The 25,246-nt window shown below is 47.7% G+C and overlaps 1 protein-coding gene across 4 annotated transcripts in view; it reads left to right on the top strand.

The window, feature by feature from the left end:
- LOC110302660 (core histone macro-H2A.2) overlaps positions 1-25,246 on the top strand; it is a 46,318-nt gene that overhangs the window by 18,229 nt on the left and 2,843 nt on the right. For all 4 annotated transcript variants that reach the window (XM_021173452.2, XM_029482542.1, XM_021173455.2 and 1 more), the window contains exons 2-7: positions 7,792-8,022; positions 11,834-11,940; positions 13,492-13,689; positions 16,016-16,126; positions 17,622-17,721; positions 18,668-18,757. In XM_021173452.2, the coding sequence (XP_021029111.1) occupies positions 7,851-8,022; positions 11,834-11,940; positions 13,492-13,689; positions 16,016-16,126; positions 17,622-17,721; positions 18,668-18,757 (778 nt within the window). In that variant the 5' untranslated portion in view covers positions 7,792-7,850. The remainder of the gene's footprint in view (positions 1-7,791; positions 8,023-11,833; positions 11,941-13,491; positions 13,690-16,015; positions 16,127-17,621; positions 17,722-18,667; positions 18,758-25,246) is intronic.

The following is a 25,246-nucleotide window of genomic DNA, read 5'->3' as shown; positions in this document are numbered from 1 at the left end:
AACCAGCTTTGAACTCCGTGTGTGTGTGTGTGTGTGTGTGTGTATGTGTGTGTGTAACACATACATATATGTGTATATATATATATATATATACATACACACATAGATACATTCATACATATATATGCATACACACATATATACATATATGCACATATATATATACACATATATCCATACACACACACATACATATGTATACATACATATGTGCATATATACACGAGTGAAACTGGGCTTAAATCCCTAATCCTCCTCCTTTCACCTGGGAAGAGCTGGGATTATGGGTATACACCTCCACCACCAGCCTCTCTGAACGATTTAGAATTGACTTCATCTAGAGGTTAAATAGATGAACTTCTTAAACAAAACAATTCGAAAGTGTATTTTATAAAAAATTAGAATGTATGAGAGAAAGGCCATTAGCCATGAGCCACCTTTCCTGCTGTACAAAAGAGGTTTGTTGAAGCCAATGACTTAGGGGTGCACAAAGCCTCCTGCTCCCACTCCGGGCTCCTTTCTTCCTCTCTGCCAGGAGCCGCATGCATTTGAGCACTGCCTGCTGACTTAGACAACCACTGTGAGATGACAGGGACATTTGATATTGTCCTGCGTCCCCAGCTCATAGGACAGTGCTAGTGACACCTGGTGTTCCCTGCGTTTCTTGGCTCCTGACCCCCCCCCCCAGCTTGTCAGATGTTCACACTTCCGATCTGCAGCTCCTGCTTCCTCCGGGACAGAGAGCACTTGCAAGACATGTATGAGGTCAGCAGCTTCAGACAGCACGGATACAGAAACCGTGGACATTTTCAACACTCAGCGTCATTTTGTTCCTGTGTGCCACCGTCAGAGACAACAGTCTAAGGCAGTTACTGCTTGCATTCCTCTGAGGAATACCTAGATACTTAGTGGGAAAGTGACATGTGAAACAGGAACGCATTAACGACATAGAAGCGTTTAAAAATAGTGTAGGTGAACTATGTCATAAAATACCCCAAACCCACTTCATTCACCTCAGGGATGGTGTGCAAGAGTTGAGCACCATGCCGTATGTCTATCATCCAAGCCATGAGGAGGCCAAAGCAGGAGGATCGTGATTTGAGGTCAGCTTGGACTCTGTAGGAAGTTCCACGTCACCCTATAGGGTGGGAGCACGCACGCACACGTGTGTGTGTGTGTGTGTGTGTGTGTGTGTGTGCGCGTGCGCGTGCGCATGTAGTCCATGGAGGCCAGAGGAGGACGTTGGACCCCCTGAAATTGGAGTTAGCCACCTTAACTGATAGAAATGGAGAAATGAAACCTAAGTCCCATGGAAGAGAGCAGCTAGTGCTCTTAACCACTGATACATTGCTCGAACCCCCAATTTAAAAAGAAAGTGAGGCCGGGCAGTGGTGGCACACGCCTTTAATCCCAACACTCGGGAGGCTCAAGGCCAGCCTGGTCTAGAGTGAGTTCCAGGACAGCCAGGACTACACAGAAAAACCCTGTCTCGAAAAACCAAAAAAAGGAAGGAAGGAAGGAAGGAAGGAAGGAAGGAAGGAAGGAAGGAAGGAAGGAAAGGAAAGGAAGGAAGGAAGGAAGGAAGGAAGGAAGGNAGGAAGGAAGGAAGGAAGAAAGAAAGAAAGAAAGAAAGAAAGAAAGAAAGAAAGAAAGAAAGAAAGAAAGAAAGAAAGAAAGAAAGAAAGAAAGAAGAAAGTGAGGAGGCTGTGGGGAGGGAACTATTGGGGCTGGGAGGCTATCTTCCAGCCAATCCAATGCCAAGCACCTCAGCCTGCAGCCCTCAGCTTCTGCAAGAACTGCAGGAGCCACTTCTTGAGTAACTGCAGTTTGTCATGTGCAGATTTTCAGGCCTGACATGGGAGCGAGGCGGCGATGCTATCAGGGAGCAGTCAGTTCCAGAAGCCTTGGCTCCTTGTTCTGAAGAATCCTTCATGGCCAGAGTCTACCACACATCACCCTCCTCATCAGGGTTCTCCCCTTGGCCGGGAGTTCACTCCTGTCTTAAAACGGCTCAATGGCCAGATGTCCCACAGGGAAGTTATTTGTGGTCCATCATGTCGTCCACTAGATCTTACCTTACCCACTCCACCTGGCCTCTGTCTACCTGGCCTGCTTCCTAAACAGATCTTCCCTGGGCTCTCTGTATGCTGTCCTCAGAGCAATCATGCCACTCCCTGCAGTAGAACCCACTGTCCCCCACCCTACCACACACTCCCACACCAAACACGGTGACATTTTCTGTTCCTTCTGCCTGCGTGTGCCCCTCCAGATCTTAAAGATCTGTCTCACTGTGTGCCTGATTTGTCTTCCTGGTCTCATTCTTTGAAGCATTGCTATTTTTTATTCCCTCTTCCTCTTCCTCTCCCTCTTCTTCCTCTGCCTCCTCCTTTGCCTCCTCCTCCTTTTCTTCTGTTTTTTTTTTTTTTTGGTTTTTTTTTTTTTTTGGAAACATGGTCTTATTATGTAGCCCAGGAAACTTCCCACAATCCTCCTGCCTCCTGAGTGCTGAGATCACAGGCTTACACCATCACACTTAGCTTTTCACTCATTTTTCTAGGCTCGTGACTCCAGCAGTCTATGGACACACCCCCTTTCCTCTCACTATAATCTGTTAATCATGCCAAGTACATTTTGTGGTGCTGGAGATCCATTTCGGGGCCTTTAGGCCAGGAATACCTTTAATTCTAGCACTCTGGAGACGGGTAAGCAGATCTCTGTGAGTTCAAGGCCAGGCTGACTACATAGTGAGTTCCAAGCTACACAGTGAGACCCTGTCTCAAGGGGACAGGGGACTAAATGTTCCATGCCCTTTTGGACACTAAGCAAATATTCTGTCACAGAGTTATAGCCTCGATGCAATAATCTTTGTTAAAAGTTTTATTTTTGGTTAGATGTAAGCGTCTTGAGTGTGAGTTTATGCACTTGCCTGTGGAAGCCAAAGGCACTGGATTCTCTAGGGCTGCAGTTACAGGCAGTTGTGAGTCCCCCGATATTGGACTCAGCTCCTCTGGAAGAGTGTAGTCCATGCCCTTAACCACCCGACCATTTCTCTAGCTCCCAGAAATAACTTGAAATGATCCACCAATCCCGAAGTCCTCTTTTCCTGGTGTGAGTCACCTGCCATTGGTGTTTGGTCAGTTCTCTCGTCCCAAACGCTCCCTTTCCAGTGTAGAGGCAGGGGCCGTCTTTGAAGACCCATTCCTAATGCTGCTGTGTCTTTTTCCTAGGGAAACACTTGCAGTTACTTTGCTGGCCTCAAAACCTGAAGGGCTAGATGGATGGCTCAGTGGTTAGGGACACTTGTTGCTTTTGCAGAGGACTTGGGTTCAACTTGCAGCACCCACATGCCGGCTTCAAACTGTCTGAGACTCCATTCTTAGGAGATCTGATGGCCTCTTCTGGCCTCCACGGACTCAAGCATGCACGTGGTGTGCATACATATATGCAGACAAAGCAGTCACACACATAAAATAAGGAATTCGTTTTTTTAAAAAAGCAAAACAAAAAGCCCGGAAGGAACCCTTTGTGGGACCATAGGCCCAGGGTTACAGAGGAAGGGTAGAGGGAGCTTCAACCCCCATACCTCAAAATGAGGATGGAAAGAGGTGGGTCCCTCCCCACTTCCAACCTGGTGCCATAAAGTGGCTCCCCTACCATCAGCCCCAGTAAGAATCTATTACCCTGACAGTTACCAGGCTTCAGTCCTTGTTTGACCTTATAAGGTTCCCCCACCCCCACGGTCCCTTTCCCATCCCCTCCTTAGACCCTACATTCCCTGAATATGTACGCAAAGCATCTTCCATCACTCCTGCCCTGACCAGTGGTGCACAGCCACACAAACCTGGCCCCAGAGACCCTGGCCACCTCCCCAGGGCATAAATACCCCTTTCTCCTCCCAATAAGAGAACCAGTTCTTATTTACACTTGTAATCCTATCATTTGGAAAGCAGAGCCTCAAGTTCAAGGCCACTCTGAGCTACAGAGTGAGTCCTAGGCTAGCCTAGACTTCACAGTAAGATGTTTTACAAAACAAAACAAAGGCCTCATTCTATAGACTTTTTCTTTTTTTTTTTTTTTTTGACAATTTTATACTTGTATAGAACTGTCTGCAGTCACATTCACCACTATAGCCTCTCTCACCCCCCCCCCATTTCTGCCAACCCCTTCTGCTCCCCCGCCAGTGCCCTCCTTCTCACATCTCTGGCACCACGTGCAGACTTGTTCAGGTAGTGACAACTGCTGTGTGTCCATGATGGCTGTGGTCACGTCTTATGTGCAGGACCAGATTCTGTTGTGTTCTCTCCATCCTCCTATGTGGTGTTCCCTGGGCCCTGCAGCGGGTGCCAGAGGCGCAATAGAGATGCGCTTCAGAATTATGGGAAGGTCCTAGAGAGATGGCTCAGTGGTGAAGAACACTGGCTGCTCCTCCAGAGGACCCAGGATTGTTCAACAGCATCCCTGTGACAGCTCACAGCTGTCTGTAACTGCAATCACGGGATCCGGCACTCTCGTCTGGTCCCTGCCTGCAGCAGGCATGCTTGTGAATAAGGCTGAACACCCTTATACATAAAATAAACAGCCAAGCAAACAAATCAATAAATTAAGACTCATACACATAAAATAAGAATAAAAAGAAAACAATGGAGAGAGAGAGAGAGAGAAGGAAGGAAGGAAGGAAGGAAGGAAGGAAGGAAGGAAGGAAGGAAGGAAGGAAGGAAGGAAGGAAGGAAATGTCTCAGGACTGATTACTCTTAATTCCATAGTTGATGTGTAAAATATCTCAACCCTAACAGACTTTGGGATGCAACAGGAAATTAAACCTACAAGATGACACAGTGTATAAAGGCAAGTGCTGCTAAGCCTGATGACCTGAGTTCAGCTGCACTCTGTGGAGTGCCATTCATGCAAGTTCCCCATCCCCTACACACACACACACACACACACATACATGCATACATACATACACACTCATGAATAGATACACACATGCATACATACACACACATATATTGTCTTAGGGCTTCTATTGCTGTGATGAAACACCATGACCAAAAGCAAGTTGGGGAGGAAAGGGTTTATTCATCTTGCACTTCCACATTGTCGTCCATCATTGAAGGAAGCCAGGATAGGCACTCAGGGCAGGATCCTGGAGGCAGGAGCTGATGCAGAGGCCATGGAGAGGCTCCGCCTGTTTTTTAATAGAACCCAGGACCACCAGCCCAGGGGTGGCCTTACTCATAAGGGATTGGGCCCTCTCCCATCAATCCTGAATTAAGAAAATGCTCTACAGCCTGACCTTATGGAAGTGTTTTCTCAACTGGGGTTCTCAGATGATTCTAGCCCATGACAAGTTGACATAAAACTGTCCAGTACACGTACATATACACAGAAACACACATATGTACATACGCACATGCAAAAATAAATAAGAAAATGTCCTGTGCGAGGTTCAGTAACCCTAGCTGTGTATCTCCCAGCAGCTGGGCATCCATTTAGTACTATCTCCCATCATCCTTTGAGCCTTTGGCTTTCTCGTTGTCACGTGGGCTGCGGCTAAGACAGCCTTGTGGAAATGTGAGCTGCTGCCTCTGTGGGCAGAAGGAATGTCAGTTTATTTTTACTTTCTCCTTTGTATCAACAAGGGAATGCCATCACCCTGGAGCAGAGAGCTTTGACTCACTTCCTAGAAATGCCTCTGGCTTTACTCTGCTCTTGTTTGTCCTATGCAATTTACTTACTCTGAATTATACCGCTCCATAATTATATATTGTTATACTTTGTTATATATTATGATCTTTACTATATAAGTTATAAATAGTATATGATTTTTTTTTGGTCACAATATTCACTTACCTGACAGCTTGAGACCAACCCAGCCCTTTAACAATTATTTTTAGCCTTAGAAAGACTGTGTCTGAGCAAACCTGACACAGACTGCCCATGGCTACATAGAAAGACCCTGTCTCAAAATAACAAGAGCAAAACTGTGTCCAGGATGCCACAGCTGTCTTCACTCAGAAGATGGCTTCATAAGGGACAGTAAGCTAGAGCCTTGTCCCTCGGTGCGTTACATGGAATCCACCTCTCTGTGCTGACTTCAGAAGTACCCCCCAAGTCATCCTGGATTCCCCATCCCAAGGAACAAAACTCTGGGTTCTGTTTGCTGTCTAGTTGCTAGGCAACAACATAATTCATCAATTATGAAGCCTTTGGGGAAGGCTTCTGTTTTAAAGAATGGTATTCTGGGGTTGGGAATGTAGCCCTGTTGACGGGGTGCTTGCCTAGTGTGCAGGAAGGTCTGGGTTTGATCCCCAACACCATGTAAACTTGTTATGGTTGTACATGACTTCAATCCCAGTACTCAGGAGGTGGAGGCAGGAGAATCACATGTTCAATCAAGGTCATCCTCAACTGCATATTAACTTCCAATACAGTGACAATTTTAGAGTTTTGGTTTTTTTCCAAAAAAAAGAAAAACACAAAAATATTTTTAAAATATGTTCTTGTTATAATCCCAGATGTGGGATATGTGGCTACTTTGGACTGACCGCAGCAGCTGACTGTGATTTGTCTTGTGCTCTAGCAGGGGCGTGACTTTGCCAGCTGCAGATAGTTTCTATGAGTGTGTGACATATTAAATTCTGGAACATCTTCAGAGACTATATAAGAGCTAGGGCCCTGAGAAGCAGTGTGGGGAGTGGGGGATGGGGAGGTATTGTTTGGTTGTTGGTTGTTTGCTGTAGGTCACTGTTGATCGTGGTTTGTTAAGTGCAGGGAAGAAATTAGGTAGCCTGTCTTGCCCCCAGGGAACTTGACACTCAACAGGAAGTAGTCTAACAACAAAAATGTTGCCCCATTTCCCACCCCTAACTTTATGCAGGGATCTCTTTCCCTTTAACCTTTAATCTCTCTTATTTAGTGTTTCCCTTTAACCTTTAATCTCTCTTATTTAGTGTTTCCCTTTAACCTTTAATCTCTCTTATTTAGTGTTGGGTTGAAAGGGTGATTGAGAAGGTGTGAAGAAGGGTAGAAGAAAAAAACCTGCCAAGTAACAAAAGGTGGGTATATTGTAGGCTAGCCTGGGCTACCTGAGACCCTGGCTAAAAGAAAAAAAAAGACTTCATTACTAGAGACACTGGAACGTGCTTTCTTTTGAGAAACACCATGTAAAACTGTGGCCTGTGGTGGTGCAGGTCTTTAGTCCAAGCACTGAGGATGCAGGGGCAGGTGGGTATCTGTGAGTTCAAGGCCAGCCTGATCTACATAGTGAATGTGAGACCACCCAAGACAACATAATTAGACTCTATCTTTAAAACGAAACATGGAGCCAGGTGTGGCAGCTCTCTCCTGTAATCTCAGCTACTTAGGAGTAGAGGCAATAGAATGAAGAATTCCCAGCCAATCCCAAGTATGAGGATCTGTACTTAAAAAAAACAAACTTTAATCACATCTGCAAAATCCCATTTTCATACAGAGTAATATTCACAAGGTCTGGGGACAAGGAGATGACCTCTTGGCCATCACTGCACAGCTGGGTACAGGAGTGTAACTTCCCCCACTTCCTTTGGCCTCTGCTGCTTGGGGCTGCCCTGCGGGAAGGGATGTTTGTGTGGGGGTCGAAGATGCCCTTCAGAGGCCCTGCCCAGCTCCTGCCTGCAGCTTCTTATGTTGGCAGCCAAGGATCAGCTGCCTCCACAGGACAGCCAGAAATGTCACAATGTGTCCGAAAGCCACACTGATGTGCCTCTGATGTCTCCAGCCAATCTCATTCCTGCCTTCTTTCCTTTCTAGTATTGTGTAGGTGCCAATAGACCACTCTGTCAGCAAGCTGAGAGGAAAATCGAGGCAAGATGTCAGGCCGGAGCGGGAAGAAGAAAATGTCCAAGCTGTCCCGGTCAGCCAGGGCCGGCGTCATCTTTCCAGTAGGCCGGTTGATGCGCTACTTGAAAAAGGGAACCTTCAAGTACAGGATCAGCGTAGGTGCTCCCGTCTACATGGCTGCGGTCATTGAGTACCTAGCAGGTAATTCCAGCATGTGAGGGGCCCCACAGGCAGGTGTCCTTCACCTTGGGGCAGGCTGCTGTGGATCTCCCAATGCCCACCTCAAAGATACTTCCAGATAATAGCAGGCCTTTTCCTGGCCTGCTTGGCCAAAGTTGGCTTCTAAAGGCTTTGGGGAAGTAGAAAGGGCATTGGAAAATTGGTCCACATAGGACAGAGAGCCCACATTTAAACTGTTCTAGACCTGCCCAACAAAGTATAGCTTACATTAGAAAATGCTGCATATGGAGTGAGTTGGGGGGGTAGGGGGAGTCAGGGGCGGAGTTGTGAGGTTCTTGTTTGTTTTGCTTTTGGTATACTTAAAGAAAAGGGTGGTGGTGGTGGTGGTGTGTGTGTGTGTGTGTGTGTGTGTGTGTGTGAGTGATTTCAGTTGGTAAAGTGCTTGCCAGACAATCATGAGAACCTGAATTTGATCCCCAGACTTCATGTAAAAACTGGGCACTGTGCCACATACTTGAAATCCTGGCACTGGACAAGTGTAAACAGGTGTATCCCTGGGGCTTGCGGGCTAGCCAGCCCTGCCAGTCAGCATGTTCTAGGTCTCCGTGAGAGAGCCTGTCTCAAAAATGAGGTGGCTAGCCCCAGAGGAATGACATCTGAGATTGACACACACACACAGAGTGGGGGAGGACACACAAACACACTCAAGAACACAGTCTCAGATCAGCCAGGACAAGAGTGGCTTGTTTGGTTTTAACCCAGGGTCTCACTTGGTTGCCCAGCCTAGCCTGACCTTACTATTTCACCAGGCTGGCTTCACACTCAGTTTGATCCTCCTGCCTCCACCTCCTGTGTGCTGGGGTCACAGATGTGCACCACTCCACCCAGTAGGGAAGATGCATCCTGCACGTCTCACTTAACTCCGCTGATGGCTAAGTTGTTGTCACGTGTAAAGCAGAAATGCAACAATGTTATGGTTGCCTTTTAAGAAATACATATGCAGCTGGGTGTGGTGGCACACACCTTTAACCCCAGCACTCAGGATGCAGAGGCAGGTGGATCTCTGAGTTCAAGGCCAGCCTGGTCTACAGAGCAGTTCCAAGACAGCCAGAGCTACACAGGAGAAACCTCGTCTGAAAAACAGACAAACAAAAATCTATGCAAGGAAAATATGCACAGCCTAGAGAATTAAGTGGGATGAGACCCTATGGGGTCAGTTTATTCTCAAGTAACAATGTTTCTAACAAAGTCTTAGTGTGTCATTTCCCCCTTCCCACAAGCCAAGGCTAAGTGCCTTGAGAATTCTGCTTTCTTTCTTTATTTTGGGGGGGTGGGGTTCAAGACAGGGTTTCTCTGTAGCCCTGGCTGTCCTGGAACTCACTTTGTAGACCAGGCTGGCCTCGAACTCAGAAATCTGCCTGCCTCTGCCTCCCAAGTGCTGGGATTAAAGGTGTGCGCCACCACTGCCCAGCAAGTTACACCTTTCTTATGTCCCCCAAATGGCATTATTGGTGCTCTGCCTGGAGTGTGGGATGGAGGCAGATCCCCAAAGCTCATCGGCCAGCCAGTCTAGCCGACAAAATAGCAAGCTTCCACCTTAGTAAGAGACTATGAAAAAGTATGGTAGAGAGAAATAGAGGACTACCCCTGACCTCAACCTCTGGCCTCAGCACAGGCATGCATGGGCATGTGCACACACACACACACACACACACACAATGGTCACTGTGTCAGTGAACTGTTGGTAAGCTTGCTAGGAATTGCTGAGTATTTCAGGAAAGACCTGAGAAGAATCAGCAGTTCATTAATGCTTTTCCATTCTGGAAATGCCATATAAATATTTAACTCTGTTGTTTGTTTTATTCTGATGTTTTTGTGAATCACATCTGCCTGGCTAACATGGCATACATGAACCGAGTTGCAACTACTGCTGTCGATTTTTCTGAATGATAGCACCTTGATGGGCTCTTCTGTTCGAAATGAGGTCGAGCTGATGCGTGAAGCATCCCCTCCCTGTTCATTTCAGGCCGGGGTATTTACACTATTGTACCAGCAGATGCCTTCAAAGCCCAGAGACTATCCACATACTTCCACACAGAACATTTGTGCACCCCCAGCATGCAGCCCTATCTTCCCCCAGTGAGACGTTGGCCCGTCGCCTCCAGCTCTCTACTACAAACCGTTCTCTTTAAAACCACTCTTTTATTTTTTTCATTTTGGTTTGTGTATGTGTGTTTGATTGGCTGTGTCCCATGGTGTAGCCCAGGCTGGCCTGGATCTCGGGATCTTTCTGCTTCGGCCTCCCCAGTGCCAATAAGCAGGCACCACGCCAAATGTAGTCACTCTTTCTTTTTTTAAGGTTTGTTTTTATTTGTGTGTGTGTGTCCCATATGTATGTGGGTACCCATGGAGGCCAGAAGAAGGTGCTAGATCCTGGAGTTACAGGAGACTGAGCAGCCTGACACGGGTTCTGGGAACTGAACTCTGGTCCCCCTGGAAAGAGCAGACGTGCTCCTAACCTCTGAGCCATCTCTCCAGCTCCACATTCACACTTTAAAAAAAGCAATTATGTATATTAAGTATGTGAGTACACTGTCGCTGTTTTCAGACACACCAGAAGAGGGCATCAGACCCCATTACAGATGGTTGTGCGCCATCGAGTGGTTGCTGGGAATTGAACCTGGGTCCTCTGGAAGAGCAGTCGGTGCTCTTAACCACTGAGCCATCTCTCCAGCTCCTCATTCACAATTTTTAAAGCAAATGAAGCATCTTTCCACAACTAAAGAGAAAGTAAAATAACCTTTAATTAAAAATAAAATAAATCAAGGCTGGCAAGATGGCTCAGTGGTTAAGAGCACTGACTACTCTTCCAGAGGTACTGAGTTTGAATCCCAGCAACCACATGGTGGCTCACAACCATCTGTAATGGGATCTGATGCCCTTTTCTGGTGTGTCTGAAGACAGCAACAGTGTACTCATATACATAAAATAAGCAAATAAATCTAAAATAAAATAAAATTTTACAACAACAATAAAACCAAAGAAAAAAGAAAAGGAGCAAGAAACAAAAGTAGCTCACACCTTTAATTCCAGCACCCAGGAGGCAGGGGCAGGAAGATCCCTGCAAGTTCAAGGCCATGCAAGACTGCATAGTGAGACCCTGATTTAGGCAGAGAGAGAGAGAGAGAGAGAGAGAGAGAGAGAGAGAGAGAGCGCTAAGAAGATGATGTATTGGTCAAGGTGAGCCAGGTAACATGAGTTCAATCCCTACAGCCCATCTTTACAACAGACTCCACCGAGTTGTCCTCTGGCCTTCACAAGGGCACTGTGGCATGCTCACCCCACCCCACATACACACACTAACAAATTTTTAGAGAAATAAAAAAAAAAATTAAAAAGAAAAAAAAAAAAAGAGCTAAAGATGGTCCAGTGGTTAGACCACAGGCCACTCATGCAGAGGACTTGGGTTTGATTCCTAACGCCTACATGGCAGCTCACCTTCTTCTGAACTCTGCAAGTCTTCAGGGGAAAAAAAATGGTATGGAGTGCCTGCTGTATCAAACCTGGGGCCTTTGGGCCACACACAGCTCTGGATGACTAAAATCACAGCCCAAAGCAGAAATGGCAAGCTTTAGGATGGGCAAGATGGCTCAGAGGTAAAGGCATTTGTAGCACAGATCCGACAGATCAGTCCCCAGAACTCATGTGGGAGGAGAGAACCAACTCCATAAACTTGTTCTCTTCTGATCTCTCCGTGGATGAATGCACACACTTACATACACAGCAGTAATAATATAACTCGATTGTCTATTAACCTCTGTTTATATTCCAGCGGAAATCCTGGAGTTGGCTGGGAACGCTGCGAGGGACAACAAGAAGGCACGGATAGCTCCCAGACACATCCTGCTGGCCGTTGCCAACGACGAGGAACTCAACCAGGTAGGTCAGCACCCTGGGCTTGGAGGGAGGGCGGCGGGGGAAGGGGAATAGCGGGGGGGGGGGGGCGGTTGCCCCAGGTATGCTCCTGGATGGACCTAGCCACAGTCATACCAGAGATACTTCTCAGTCCCATCTGCGCACGCGTGCACACGCACGCAATGCTCATGCGCATGCTCGCTCATCAGGCCCAAGCCGAGAAGAGCAGATCTTTGCATTCAAAGACCAAATCCCCTCTAGAACAGACTCTGCCGTGCCTTCAAGAGTTGGTCTCCTTATAAAAAACAATCCATCTCGTGCATATAATTATTCCTGGCAGTTTCTTAACTCAAACCCTGTGGGTGATGTATTGAGGTATGACTAGGAGACTCCTTATCTATGCATTAGAACTGATGGGCTCCACAGTCAAGCGAATGTCTTCCTGGGCACAGTAGGCCGCTGGGGGGTAAATGGTATGAGAATTTCTATCTATATTCATGTTCCGATCTCATTCTTCTCAAACTAAAGAATCTTCAAAGTGGCCAGGCGATCATAGAGTGATCGCTCCCCCCACCCCACCCCCGCCCCCTGCCAAAAAAATGTGATAAAAATGGATTGCTAGAAAAATTCAAAACGAAGGCATGCAAAAGAAAATGCTGTAATAACTGTCTATTTGCTGTAGATGTTTTTAGACTCCCAAGGTGTCTGTGCTGCTCTGGTAACGGATGGACAGCTAGGGGGTGGAGGATGAAGTGTGGGTTCAGACCACCCTCTGATTTAGAATATGCAGAATATATGATTGTCCTCTGATTGTTCAAAATGCATCCATTGGGAGGTTCATGGCCAAGTGTAGGTTCCTATGGGACACAGGTTTGAGAGTGTGCGAGCGAGCCACTGGATCACATTCTTTTTTTTTTTAAGATTTATTTACTTATTCTATATATATGAGTACACTGTAGCTGTACCAATGGTTGTGAGCAATCATGTGCTTGCTGGGAATTTGAATTCAGGACCTCTGCTCACTCCATTCGGCCCCACTCTCCTCAGTCTAAAGATTTATTTATTATATATCTGAGTACACTGTAGCTGCCTTCAGACACACCAGAAGGTGTCAGACCTCAAGACAGATGGTTGAGAGCCACCATGTCGTTGCTGGGATTTGAACTCAGGACCTTTGGAAGAGCAGTCAGTGCTCTTAACCTCTGAACCATTTCTCCAGCCTAATCTCATTCTTGAGTTAGTTAACCTTTGAACCCAGGTTTGACCAGCTGTGCTTCCCATACGTGAAGCTCTCTGTTCTCCACTGTCATCTGAAACTCCAGAGCCCTGGGCATCGTGCCAGTTTTGACTTCTCTGACCCTTTGATTCCGCTGTGTTTTGCTTTCTATGCAAGACCACAGACAACCTCATGCCTGTTGAGAAACGCTTTGCAAGCGTAGGATGAGCGAGCCGGTAGCTCTGCGATAATCACTTTTTGTTAGCTGAGCAGAAGCCAGACTTAAGCCTTGTTTGGCCAGTGCTGAGACCCGAGATAGCCTGCGCAGGCCTGACCAGCTTTTTACATTCCTCTCTCAGCTACTGAAAGGAGTGACTATCGCCAGTGGGGGTGTCCTGCCGAGAATCCACCCCGAACTGCTGGCCAAGAAGCGAGGGACCAAAGGCAAGTCAGAGACGATCCTCTCCCCACCCCCAGAGAAAAGAGGAAGGAAGGCTGCATCAGGCAAGAAGGGGGGTAAGAAATCCAAGGCCACCAAGCCACGGACGTCCAAGAAGGTGAGCGGTGGAGCCTTTTGGGAGCCAGGTATTCCCATAGTAGGCACCCTGCTTCTTTCTGGAAACGTAACCCCCAAGGGATGTGATTAGGAGGTGGGATCTTTGAGCAGTGGCGATATCATGGGGACACATCCTTCACATGCAAGGTTAGTGTCCGCCTCGGTTTCCCTATCCCCAATGTCGTAATAAAATACTTGAGGGAGAAGGAGTGTAGTTCAAGGATATAATCCATCATGGAGCAGGAAGTCAAGGTGGCAGGAGTTTGGAGCTAGGCATGGTGGCACAAGTCTTCAAGTCTTTAATTCAATCCCAGCACTCGGGAAGCAGAGGCAGGTGGATCTCTGAGTTCAAGGCCAGCCTGGTCTACAGAGTGGGTTCCAAGACCCAGGGCTACACAGAGAAACCTTGTCTTGAAAACAAAAATTTTAACTAGAGGTATAGCTTAATGGTGGAGCATGGCCCAGCATTCAGGGGACTGGGGAGAGAGGTGCTAGGCCTTCTCCCAAGCGTTTTGAAAACAACGACGACAACAACAATAATAATAATCCCATTGAAAGCTTGGCTCCTCAGATCCAGTAAGCAACCTTTCCCGTGCTCAGTAGCCCTGAGCAGCAGAGACACCAAACACCTCCATCACTGGCGGTTCGGTTAAACACCAGAGCGCTTAGATTGTCGCTCTGCAGATCTCCACAACAACAAAATATCATACAAGAGTCTGTGCCACTGCCACCGGGCCCCAGGACAATCCTGGTGAGGAGGGAGGCCCAGCGTGAATGTAGCTTCTTGACCTAGCCGCTTGGCTTAGAATTCAGTGGTTCTCAAGCATCCTAGTGCTGTGACCCTTTAATACAGACTCTCAAGTTGTAGTGACCCCTTAACCATAAAATTATTTTCGTTGCTACTTCACCGCTGCACTTTTGCTACTGTTATGAATCACAATGTAAATATCTGATGTGCAGGATAGCTGACATGCAACTTTTATGTGAAGGGGTCATTTGACCCCAAAGAGGTCGAGACCCACAGGTTGAGAACCATTGGCTTGGGTGCTTGTAAATCTTAGACACAAAAGACTAGAGGGGCCTGTGGGCTCCCATAATCATTGTTATGATACCAGGTGTGGTTTGGTTTGGTTTGGTTTGGTTTGGTTTGGTTTGGTTTGGTTTGGTTTGGTTTCATTGTTTGAGACAGTAACTCTTGTAGCCCAGGTTGGCCTCGCTTGTCTATGTAGCCAAGGATGACCTTGGACTTCTGACCCTGCAGTGTCCACCTCCTGAGTCCCTGGATTAGTTGTATGCTGTTAGGCCTCATTTATTGGTCAAACCCAGGGCTTCCTACGTGTGATGCTCTACCCACTGAGCTGTATCGCCGTCCATATTGTGTTAGCCGTTTCTTTCCTGTTTACTGTTTCCCTGACCTGAGGTATGGCTCAGAAGCAACTGTTGTCACACGATTGGCTGACACCCTGAGTTCAACCCATAGACACCCTCCGATAGGGGGAGGGGTAGGCAAAGCACAATGCTGGGTGTGTATGAATGTCAAACACACACACCCGGGGAAGTAGCCAGTGAGGCGGATCTCTGCATGCTGCCTGGCCTCAGCCTGCATCAAATGAGATAGATGTATCCCCATCTAGACAGCTGGGGACCACAAGGTCTCCAGGGAGCAGAGAGTGGCAGGTTCCTTATTCATTTCTGATATTAAAAAGAAAAAGAAAAAAAAAGCCGTGTGGTGGTGGCACACGCCTTTAATCCCAGCACTTGGGAGGCAGAGACAGGCGGATTTCTGAGTTCGAGGCCTGCCTGGTCTACAAAGTGAGTTCCAGGACAGCCAGGACTATACGGGAGAAACCCTGTATCGAAAAAAAAACAAAAAACAAAACAAAACAAAAAAAAACCCTGAGACACGAAGAGGTGGCATGTATGTCCCCTCCAGGGCTATGAACTTTCTCCCAAACTTATCTAGAGAATCAGGAAGTTCCCGCTCCCTGGAACTGAAGGTTTCCAAACTGAAACCGTTTTCTTCCTGCACCATCAAAAAGATGGGAGAAGAAAGAAAGGTAGAGAGGGAGAGGAGGAGGGAGAGGAGGAGGGAGAGGAGAGGGAGAGGAGGAGAGTGGAAGGGAGCAGAGAGGGACCGGGAATGCAACTCAGTAGCAGAGTACACGTGACAGCCACCTTCACTGCAGAACCGATCGTCCAGCGTCTGTTGCCTGACCACTTCCCTTTATACTCACGCTGGTAGTGGCCATGGAAAGACTCTCCCCCAATCCCAGGCAGGCGAACCTCTCTGGACTGGTTCTTATCTTTTCCTCTGGTTTCACCCACAGTCTAAAGCAAAGGACAGCGATAAAGAAGGAACATCAAATTCCACCTCGGAGGATGGGCCGGGAGATGGCTTCACCATCTTGTCTTCGAAGAGCCTCGTTCTGGGGCAGAAGGTAATAACACAGACTGGGCTGCAGTAAGCGCCTCTGTATATGCCACCGCTCACAAGCCGAGATGCCTCCTCCGTCCAGGTGTCGTATATATTTCTAGAGCAGGCTAGTGGGTGCTGGTCAACGTTAGGTCAGCCTAAAGTCTGCCTAGAGGATCGGGACAATAGATCGGCATCCTGGTTCTGCTGGGAAATCCCCAAGCCCCACTATGTCTTCACCCACCAAGAAAAATCTATTGCTAACTGCCGGCCAGGCTTGAAGAGGCCTAGCTTCCATGATGAAATGTCATTTAACAGAGGCAGAGAATAGCAATATATGTTTCTTGAATATGACGGGTGCTAGGAATGAATTATTTGTCAATTATTCAGTCTGCCTTCCTTCCTTAGCTGCAGGGAGGGGAGAAAGATAAAAACCTAACATGGTATATTCCAGCAATTTCTCAGCATCCTGCCAGACATGCAAATAATTCATTTCTATGAGCGTCAAATTCACCGAGCAGACAGATTATCTACGGAGCCAACCCGGGGCTGAAGTAAGACACACAGGGAAGTAGCCAGTGAGGCGGATCTCTGCATGCTGCCTGGTCTCAGCCTGCATCAAGTGAGATAGATGTATCCCCATCCAGACAGCTGGGGACCACAAGGTCTCCAGGGAGCAGAGAGTGGCAGGTTCCTTATTCGTTTCTGATATTAAAAAAATAATAATAACTGAGACACAAAGAGGTGGCATGTATGTCTCCTCCAGGGCCATAACTTGCTCCCAAACTTACCTAGAGAATCAGAAGGTTCCTGCTCCCTGGAGAAGACACTGGGAAATGTTTCTTCCTTCTACTCTGCCAAAACCACATAAGACAGCTCCAAGAATATAGTACTCCAGCTGAGGGTGTAGCTCAAGGATAGAAAGTTTCCCTGGCACGCACAAAGCTTTGAATGGATCCCTAGCACAGAAGAGGGGTTGGGGATGGCAGTTGTCACAGGTAAGGGCAGGGTGGGAGCCCAGAGCCCACTCCTCCCCAGCAAGACCACAGACATCCTCCCAAGAGTTCTGTACTCCTGAAGGAGTTAAGAGAGAGCAAGCCTGGGCTACTTTCCACACAGCTACTGAGATGTGCCAGAGGTGACCCAGGTCACCAGGGTTAGGAACAAAAGACACATAAATGACAAGAGAGAAAGGGGACGGGAGAATCCATGTCTGTTCCGGGCAATGATGGCAGGCTGCTGGTCTCCAAAGCATGGTGGCTCGGGGCTGTGATACCAGCATTGGGAGGTAGAGGCAGAGGAGCTGACGACAAGCACTGGCTTCCCCAGTGAATTCAAGACCAGCCTAAGCTACCTGAGGCCCTTTCTCCAAACAAAAGAAATCACTGGTATTTTGAGCCCCTGTGCTGACCCTCAACCTGGATGGTTGAGAAAAGCGATGCTGACCGTTACACTGAAATGCTTTTCAATGAGGAAGTTCATCTTCTTCCTATCGTCACCATCTTTTCTTCCTAATGCAGCTATCCCTGACCCAGAGTGACATCAGCCATATTGGCTCCATGAGGGTGGAGGGCATCGTCCACCCAACCACAGCCGAGATCGACCTCAAGGAAGAGATAGGTAAGGCCTGGGGGGTTGGAGAAGTGGCAGGGTCCAGTCCAGTGTCCACACAGCTCTCTCGGACTCAGTCGTCCCTCTGCCTGAGGTCCCAGGTGCAAGTGACTGGCCCTCAAACAGCTCAGCTGTCATTTGGCCCCTGGCCCCCTTGGTAGCTCATCCTGCCAACTGCTCAGCTGCCGCCGCCGCCGCTGCTGCTGCTACCGCCACGCAGCTGCCACTATTGCTGCTACTCTGCCTTCGCTGCTGCGTTTTTATGTCCTCCCCTCTGCCTGTGTTACAAAAAGGAGAACTGAAAACACCACTCAGGGGAAGCCATTGATGGGCACCAGGCACGCACAGGGTGCACAGACAGACATTCAGGCAAAACACTCATACACATAAAGAATACGGGAATTGTTAGAATGCCTTTCAGAAGAACTTTGTATTATTAGCACTGAGAGTGACTTCAACAGACTTGAACAGTGTTTCAGCAACACACAACACCTTCCCCATGCTCCCAAGAGAGATGGGGGTCCAGTCATGTGTCACACATAGCACAGTGACCCACCCATGACAAGAGACCAGGTGTGGAACGTTGGCCGGGCTGTGTTGTGTTGGCATTTGGAAAGGTTTAGATTAAGGTTTTTCAGATTGGGGTGTTCCTCCCTGCTGGGACGTGGATCTGTGGAAGATGACATGCCTAGCAAGAGGGAAGTCTAAAGTTCCGTACTCAGTAACACAAGAGAGGGAGAGAGAGATGTGGAAGCAGGGATGGGGTGGGGGACGGAGGTCCTTTAACAAAGCTTGTTATCCTGCACAGACCTCTGTGCTGTGCCACCAGCGCCGCCAGTGGCAAACCAGTGTAACAAATGAGACATGTCACCCCGATACCTCCTGACCTAGCATGCCCAACAATGAGATTCTATTGACAGGACATTCACCACGGCTCCAATGTTCTCCTTTGCAGGGAAAGCCTTGGAAAAGGCTGGGGGTAAAGAGTTCTTGGAAACAGTGAAGGAGCTTCGCAAGTCCCAAGGCCCTTTGGAAGTCGCTGAAGGTGAGTGTGGGACTGGGCTGCATCTCAACTCCATCCTTGCAACCTCCAGCCTCCCACATCCATACATGGTCACTGTATACAAGAGGATGAGCCAGCCCTAGAATCCAGGCACATCTGATGTCATAGGCTTGCCAGTGGTAGGGAGGTGAAGGCAGGAGAATCCCTGGAGCTCATTGGCCAGGTAGTCTAATCTACTTGATGAATTCTGGGCCGGCAACAGTCCGTTCAGAGGAGGTGGAAAGTGCTCCTGAAGGTGACACTAAGACTTCTCTCTGGCCTCTAAATACACACACATACACACACACACAGACACACAGACACACACACACATGAACATACACACACACACACGCTTGAACACGCTCACACACAGAGAAACGCACATGCACATGCATGCACGGGGTTGGGGCAGGGGGCCTGCTTTAGAACCGCTCTGAATTTGAACAGCCAGTGTAGGTTGTTTCCTATGCTCTGGGGACTCTTGGATCCCTTGTGGTCATGAGCAGAAGAGGTGAACACTAAATGGTCTCGGGGGTTATTTGGGTTAGTTTTGCATGTGTGCACCAAGACATACAGAACATATAATTTACCCCATATGCCTCTTAAAGCATGTAATTCATTGGTATCAAATACTTCTACAGTGTGGACAACCTGATGTACTATTTGCTTTCAGAAATTTCTTACCACCTCTGACCAAAAAGTCCAGGTTGTGGAAACCACTAATCTATTTCCTGTCCCTATGGAGTCACTTGGACTGGACATTTCATATAAGTGCAGACATACAGTGACAGGCCCTCTGTGTCTGGCATTTTGTAGCTGACATAGTATTTTTTTTAATTTCATGTACATTGTAGAATGTATCATCCCCTCTCCTCTCTTTTGTAACTGAATAATATCTGTGCCAGCATCCCATCACCATGACAAATGCCTGAGAAAATCAATTTAATAGGGGGAAGATTCATCTTGGATTCCATTTCACAAGGTTCAGTCCAAGGCTGGGTGTTCTGTGGCTTGGCCTGAGGCAGAGGACCTTGGTGGCATGAACCAGCAAGATGGCTCGGTGGATTAAGGCTGCCAAGTTAGACCACTGCTCATCCCCATGGGGAATTAGGTGGCTACACACTCACCTAGCATTCATGAGGCCCAGGTTCAATTCCCATCACTAGGGAAGAAAGCCAGAGTAAAACTCACATAGCCAGGACTGGAGAGATGGCTCCAGGGGACCAGGATTTAATTCCCAGCAACCTCCAGTCAGCTCAGTCTGTAACTCCAGTTCAAAGGGACCTGTTGCCCTCTCTGGCCTTTGTGGGCACTGCACACATGTGGTGCACAGGCATACAGGCAGGCAAAACACTTTAAAAACTAACCTTCTCACAGCTTTCTATCTAGGGTTCTAGTTGGTGCAAAATCTGTGTTTCTAGGACAGAAAGAGTAGAGGGTCCTCACCTAGGCCTAGGTCTACACTGCCCACCGATATTAAATATGGAATGCCCCCCCACACACACAGGCCCATGTTTGACCACTTGGCTTCTGGCTCTCAGCACTCTTTGGGAAGGTTGTAGAACCTTTGGGATGAGGCCTAGGTGGGGGAAGTGAGGCTGGAGACATGAGCTAATGGAATATTTACATTCTTCTTTCTAATACTGTTTAACCAACCACCTCACAGTTGTTGGCTGAGATTGCTAGGAAGCTAAGCGGTTTCCATGGCAGACTGTCTCCTTTCAAACTGTGAGTCACAATCAACCCTCCATCCGGGAAGTTGCCCTTGTCAGGGTTCCATCCCAGTGCCAGCTTCCCTCTGTCACCTCGACTCTGGCAGAGCACAGAGTCAGCGGATGGAAAGGTTACTTGGTCTTAGGGTCAGAAGAGGCTTCCAAGAGGTTCCTGGAAATGTGTGAGAAAAGCAACCAGAACCCAGGACAAGGAGCTCTGATGTGTTTCTAGGCACAATTTGGAAATTGTGAGCAAATGATGAAGCTGTAACTAAAGAGTTCTTTTTGTCATCATTATTATTATTCCTTTTTTTTTGTATGAATGGTATATCTGCATGTATGCCTACATGCCAGACAAGGGCACCAGATCCCATTACAGATGGTTGTGAGCCACCATGTGGTTGCTAGGGAATTGAACTCAGGACCTCTGGAAGAACAGTCAGTGCTCTTAATCTCAGAGCCATCTCTCCAGCCCCAGCTGAGCTTTTCTTGAGGCTAACAAATGTCTGTTCACCCAAGCCAGATAGGGCACCAGCAACAGACCAAAGACAGAAGTTCATCAAGTGACTTTATTGAGTCCAGTGCTCTTAACCACTGAACCGTCTCTCCAGCCCCTGCTAAAGGGTTCTTAAGTGCAAGTTCAGGTTGGGCCAAACAAATGAAAATAAATCTGGAATGCCACAGAGATTTGGTCAGGTGTTTTGAAGTCAAGAAGAATCCTTAAAGCTGTCAGAGAGGACGGGTGGCCATCTATAACCTGGCAGCTCGAGCCAGCGAGAAAGCTCAGCCGGTGAATGTTCTCGCCATGGGCTTAAAAACCTGAGTTCAGCCCCGGGGACCCTCTTAGTGGAAGAAGTGACTCCCCTGTGTCTGTGACTCCCCTGTGTCTGTGAAGTGACTCCCCTCTGATATGTTATGTACTGTGTGGCCTGCATGCACGTGCACACACACACACACACACACACACACACGTGCACACAGAAAGAGAGAGAGAGAGAGAGAAATATAATTTTCCCTCAGAAAGAGAAAAATTAAGTTTTCAAAATAAAAAGGGTAACTGACCTTACAAGAAGGGCATCAAGTTCTGTTCTCGGCCTTGGCATAGCTGGATGGCGTCTCAGTTACTTTTCTATTGTGGTGAGAAAACACCACAATCGAGCAGCTTGGCAGTAGGCAGGCAGGCAGGCAGGCAGGCATAGTGCTTGAGCAGCAGCTGAATGGCATGGGCTTTTGAAACCTCAAAGCCTGCCCCCAGTGGCACACCATCCTCCAACAAGGTCATGCGTCCTAACCCTTCCCGAACAGTTTCACCAACTGGAAGGCCAAGCATTTGAACGTACAGCCTGTAGCGGGCTTTTCTCATGCAAACCACCACAGGCGGGATGAGGACAAATGTCACACTAGTGAACGAGAGTTGCCAGCCACCACTGACTAAATCCTTACACGGAGAGGCTCATGGGGCCTGACCTCGGGAGGCAGAGGACATGCATTTTTTTTCCTTAAAGAGCTTCCGTCTCAGGTGGACTCCAGAAAGTCAAATAACCCCATTAAAAAATGGGGCTCAGAACTGAACAAAGAATTCTCACCTGAGGAAAACCGAATGGCAGAGAAACACCTGAAAAAATGTTCAACATCCTTAATCATCAGGGAAATGCAAATCAAAACAACCCTGAGATTCCACCTCACACCAGTCAGAATGGCTAAGATCAAAAATTCAGGTGACAGCAGATGCTGGCGAGGATGTGGAGAAAGAGGAACACTCCTCCATTGTTGGTGGGATTGCAAGCTTGTACAACCACTCTGGAAATCAGTCTGGCGGTTCCTCAGAAAATTGGACATAGTACTACCGGAGGATCCAGCAATACCTCTCCTGGGCATATATCCAGAAGATGTCCCAACCGGTAAAAAGGACACATGCTCCACTATGTTCATAGCAGCCCTATTTATAATAGCCAGAAGCTGGAAAGAACCCAGATGTCCCTCAACAGAGGAATGGATACAGAAATTATGGTACATTTACACAATGGAGTACTACTCAGCTATTAAAAAGAATGAATTTATGAAATTCCTAGCCAAATGGATGGACCTGGAGGGCATCATCTTGAGTGAAGTAACACAATCACAAAAGAACTCACACAATATGTATTCACTGATAAGTGGATATTAGCCCAAAACTTAGGATACCCAAGATATAAGATACAATTTGATAAACGCATGAAACTCAAGAAGAATGAAGACCAAAGTGTGGACACTGTGCACCTTCTTAGAATTGGGAACAAAACACCCAGGGAAGGAGTTACAGAGACAAAGTTCGTAGCTGTGATGAAAGGATGGACCATTTAGAGACTGCCGTATCCAGGGATCCATCCCATAATCAGCTTCTAAATGCTGACACCATTGCATACACTAGCAAGATTTTGCTGAAAGGACCCAAATATAGCTGTCTCTTGTGAGACGATGCCGGGGCCTAGCAAACACAGGAGTGGATGTTCACAGTCAGCTATTGGATGTATCACAGGGCTCCCAATGGAGAAGCTAGAGAAAGTACCCAAGGAGCTAAAGGGATCTGCAACCCTATTGTTGGAACAACATGATGTACTAACCAGAACCCCGGAGCTCTTGTCTCTAGCTGCATATGTATCGAAAGATGGCCTAGTCGGCCATCAATGGAAAGAGAGGCCCATTGGACTTGCAAACTTTATATGCCCCAATATAGGGGAATGCCAGGGCCAAAAGAATGGGAATGGGTGGGTAGGGAAGTGGGGGGCGCTATGGGGGACTTTTGGGATAGCATTGGAAATGTAATTGAGGAAAATATGTAATAAAAATATTAAAAATCAAAAAAAAAAAGAGCTTCCGTCTCTTGCAGGCTGATGGCAACTATGAGATATATGCCTTTTGTTTTTTTATTTCCTACGTATGGATATTTTGACAACGTGTATGTAAGTGTATCACCTGCATATCTGTAGGTTTCCCTCCTGGGGATCACTGGCCTCCAGCCCATGAGGGCAGAGGAGGCAAAGTGGTAAGCAGGGGTTCGGATGGAAGGACTTCCGGAGACCCTTCAGTAAGACGGTTCTGCTTACTCCTCTGGGGGTAGGGTGTATAAGGGTTATGGGCAGAAAGGATTGACTGGTCATAACATGGTTCCGAATTACCATACATACGGGTGGTAAGAGCTGATTGGTTATAACACAGTACCTCATTACCATACTCTGGAAATGTATGCGCTGAATCATGCAGCGTTTGCAGGAAGCTCAGTGCAGGTCATTCTCCAGATGAGATCAGGCGCCTGTGCTTAGAGACTCTCTCCAGATAAGGTCAGTGGAGAAGGGAAAGCCCTTGGAGAAAGGAAGCCCTCTATTTTGCACAGAGCTCTGGGAGCTCTTCAGACAAGGTGGACTACTACCTCAATAGCAAGGTCTTCCAACACATGTCTGGTGCCCTCAAAGCCAGAGTGGGGCATCGGATCCCCTGGAATTGGAGTCACAGACAGTGGTGAGTCTTCAGGTGGCTGCTGAGAATTGAACCTGAGTCCTCTGGGAAAGCAGCCATGGCTTGAAACGTCTGAGTCAACACTCCACCCCACCCCACCAGACGTATGCCTTCCCAAAGACACTGAAACATGTGGAAAATAGGAACCTCTTAGAACTGGTAAAAATGGCCAAGGACACCACCGTCCTTGGCAGACGCGCCTGGGAGCCTGGATGCCACCATGTGTGTTCTTCAAGCCAGACGTGTCCCTGGCTGAGCCTCTGTCATGTGCGCTGTACAGTGGATGTCGGTGTGACCTTGAATGAAGAGATGTATGGCCAAGTGAGGATCCCAGGGTCACGCAAAGCATCTCTGAACCAGGCCGCTTAGTTCCATGGTAAAGGCTCAGAAAAGATGGCCAAAGGAGCTGGGGAGTGAAGGGCACAACCAAGCATGGGGACAGAAAAGCCACCTCTGATGAGTGACGGCCACAGGGACTTCCCTCAGACTCCTCCATTGCCATGTTCTTACAAGATCTGCCACTGTCGCTCTGGCTTGTGGGCACTTCACATGTGTTGGAAGACCCTGCCAGTTTAGGTGAATAAAAAGTTCGGGGGGGGGACACAGAGGAGAGGGCCTGGTGAGATAGCTCATCAGTTAAGACCACCAGCTGCTCTTCCAGAGGACCTGGGTCCCAGCATCCACATGGTGGCTCACAGACATATGTAACTACAGTTCCAGGGGACCTGCCCTCTTCTGGTCTCCTTGGGCATTGCATACATACAGTAACCAGATAGACACACAGGCAAAACACTCATACCCATAAAAATATTTTTTTTTAATTAAACTTTGCCAGATGGTGATGGCACATGCCTTTAATCCCAGCACTTGGGATGTGGAGGCAGGTGGCAGGTGGATCTCCATGTCTGAGGCCAGTCTGGTCTACAAAGCAAGTTCCAGGATAGCTGGTGCTATACAGAAAAAAACCCTATCTAAAAACAAAAAACAAAAAACAAAAACAAAGACAGAATGAGAATGAGAGAGAGAGCAAGGGCAATCCAAGCAGCCAGACACTGTGGCACATTCCTTTAATCCTACCATTGCGGCAAGCAAGTCACCAGTTAAACCTAAGCAGTGTGGCAACCCTGGCAGTCTATCTTCATTGTCTCTAATTGCAGTCACAATGTGCCCTGGGCCATGTCAGGGACCAGTTAAGAACCCAAGGATTCTGTTGTTTGGAGATGGCATTACTTAATCTTCCACAGTTGCCTGATGTGATTTTGATGTGTTCCTGTCCCTAGGA

Source organism: Mus caroli, chromosome 10 (assembly GCF_900094665.2).
Source record: "Mus caroli chromosome 10, CAROLI_EIJ_v1.1, whole genome shotgun sequence".
Taxonomy (NCBI): Eukaryota; Metazoa; Chordata; class Mammalia; order Rodentia; family Muridae; genus Mus; species Mus caroli.
Note: the sequence above shows the minus strand (reverse complement) of the source record. Positions and strands in the feature narration are given on the sequence as shown.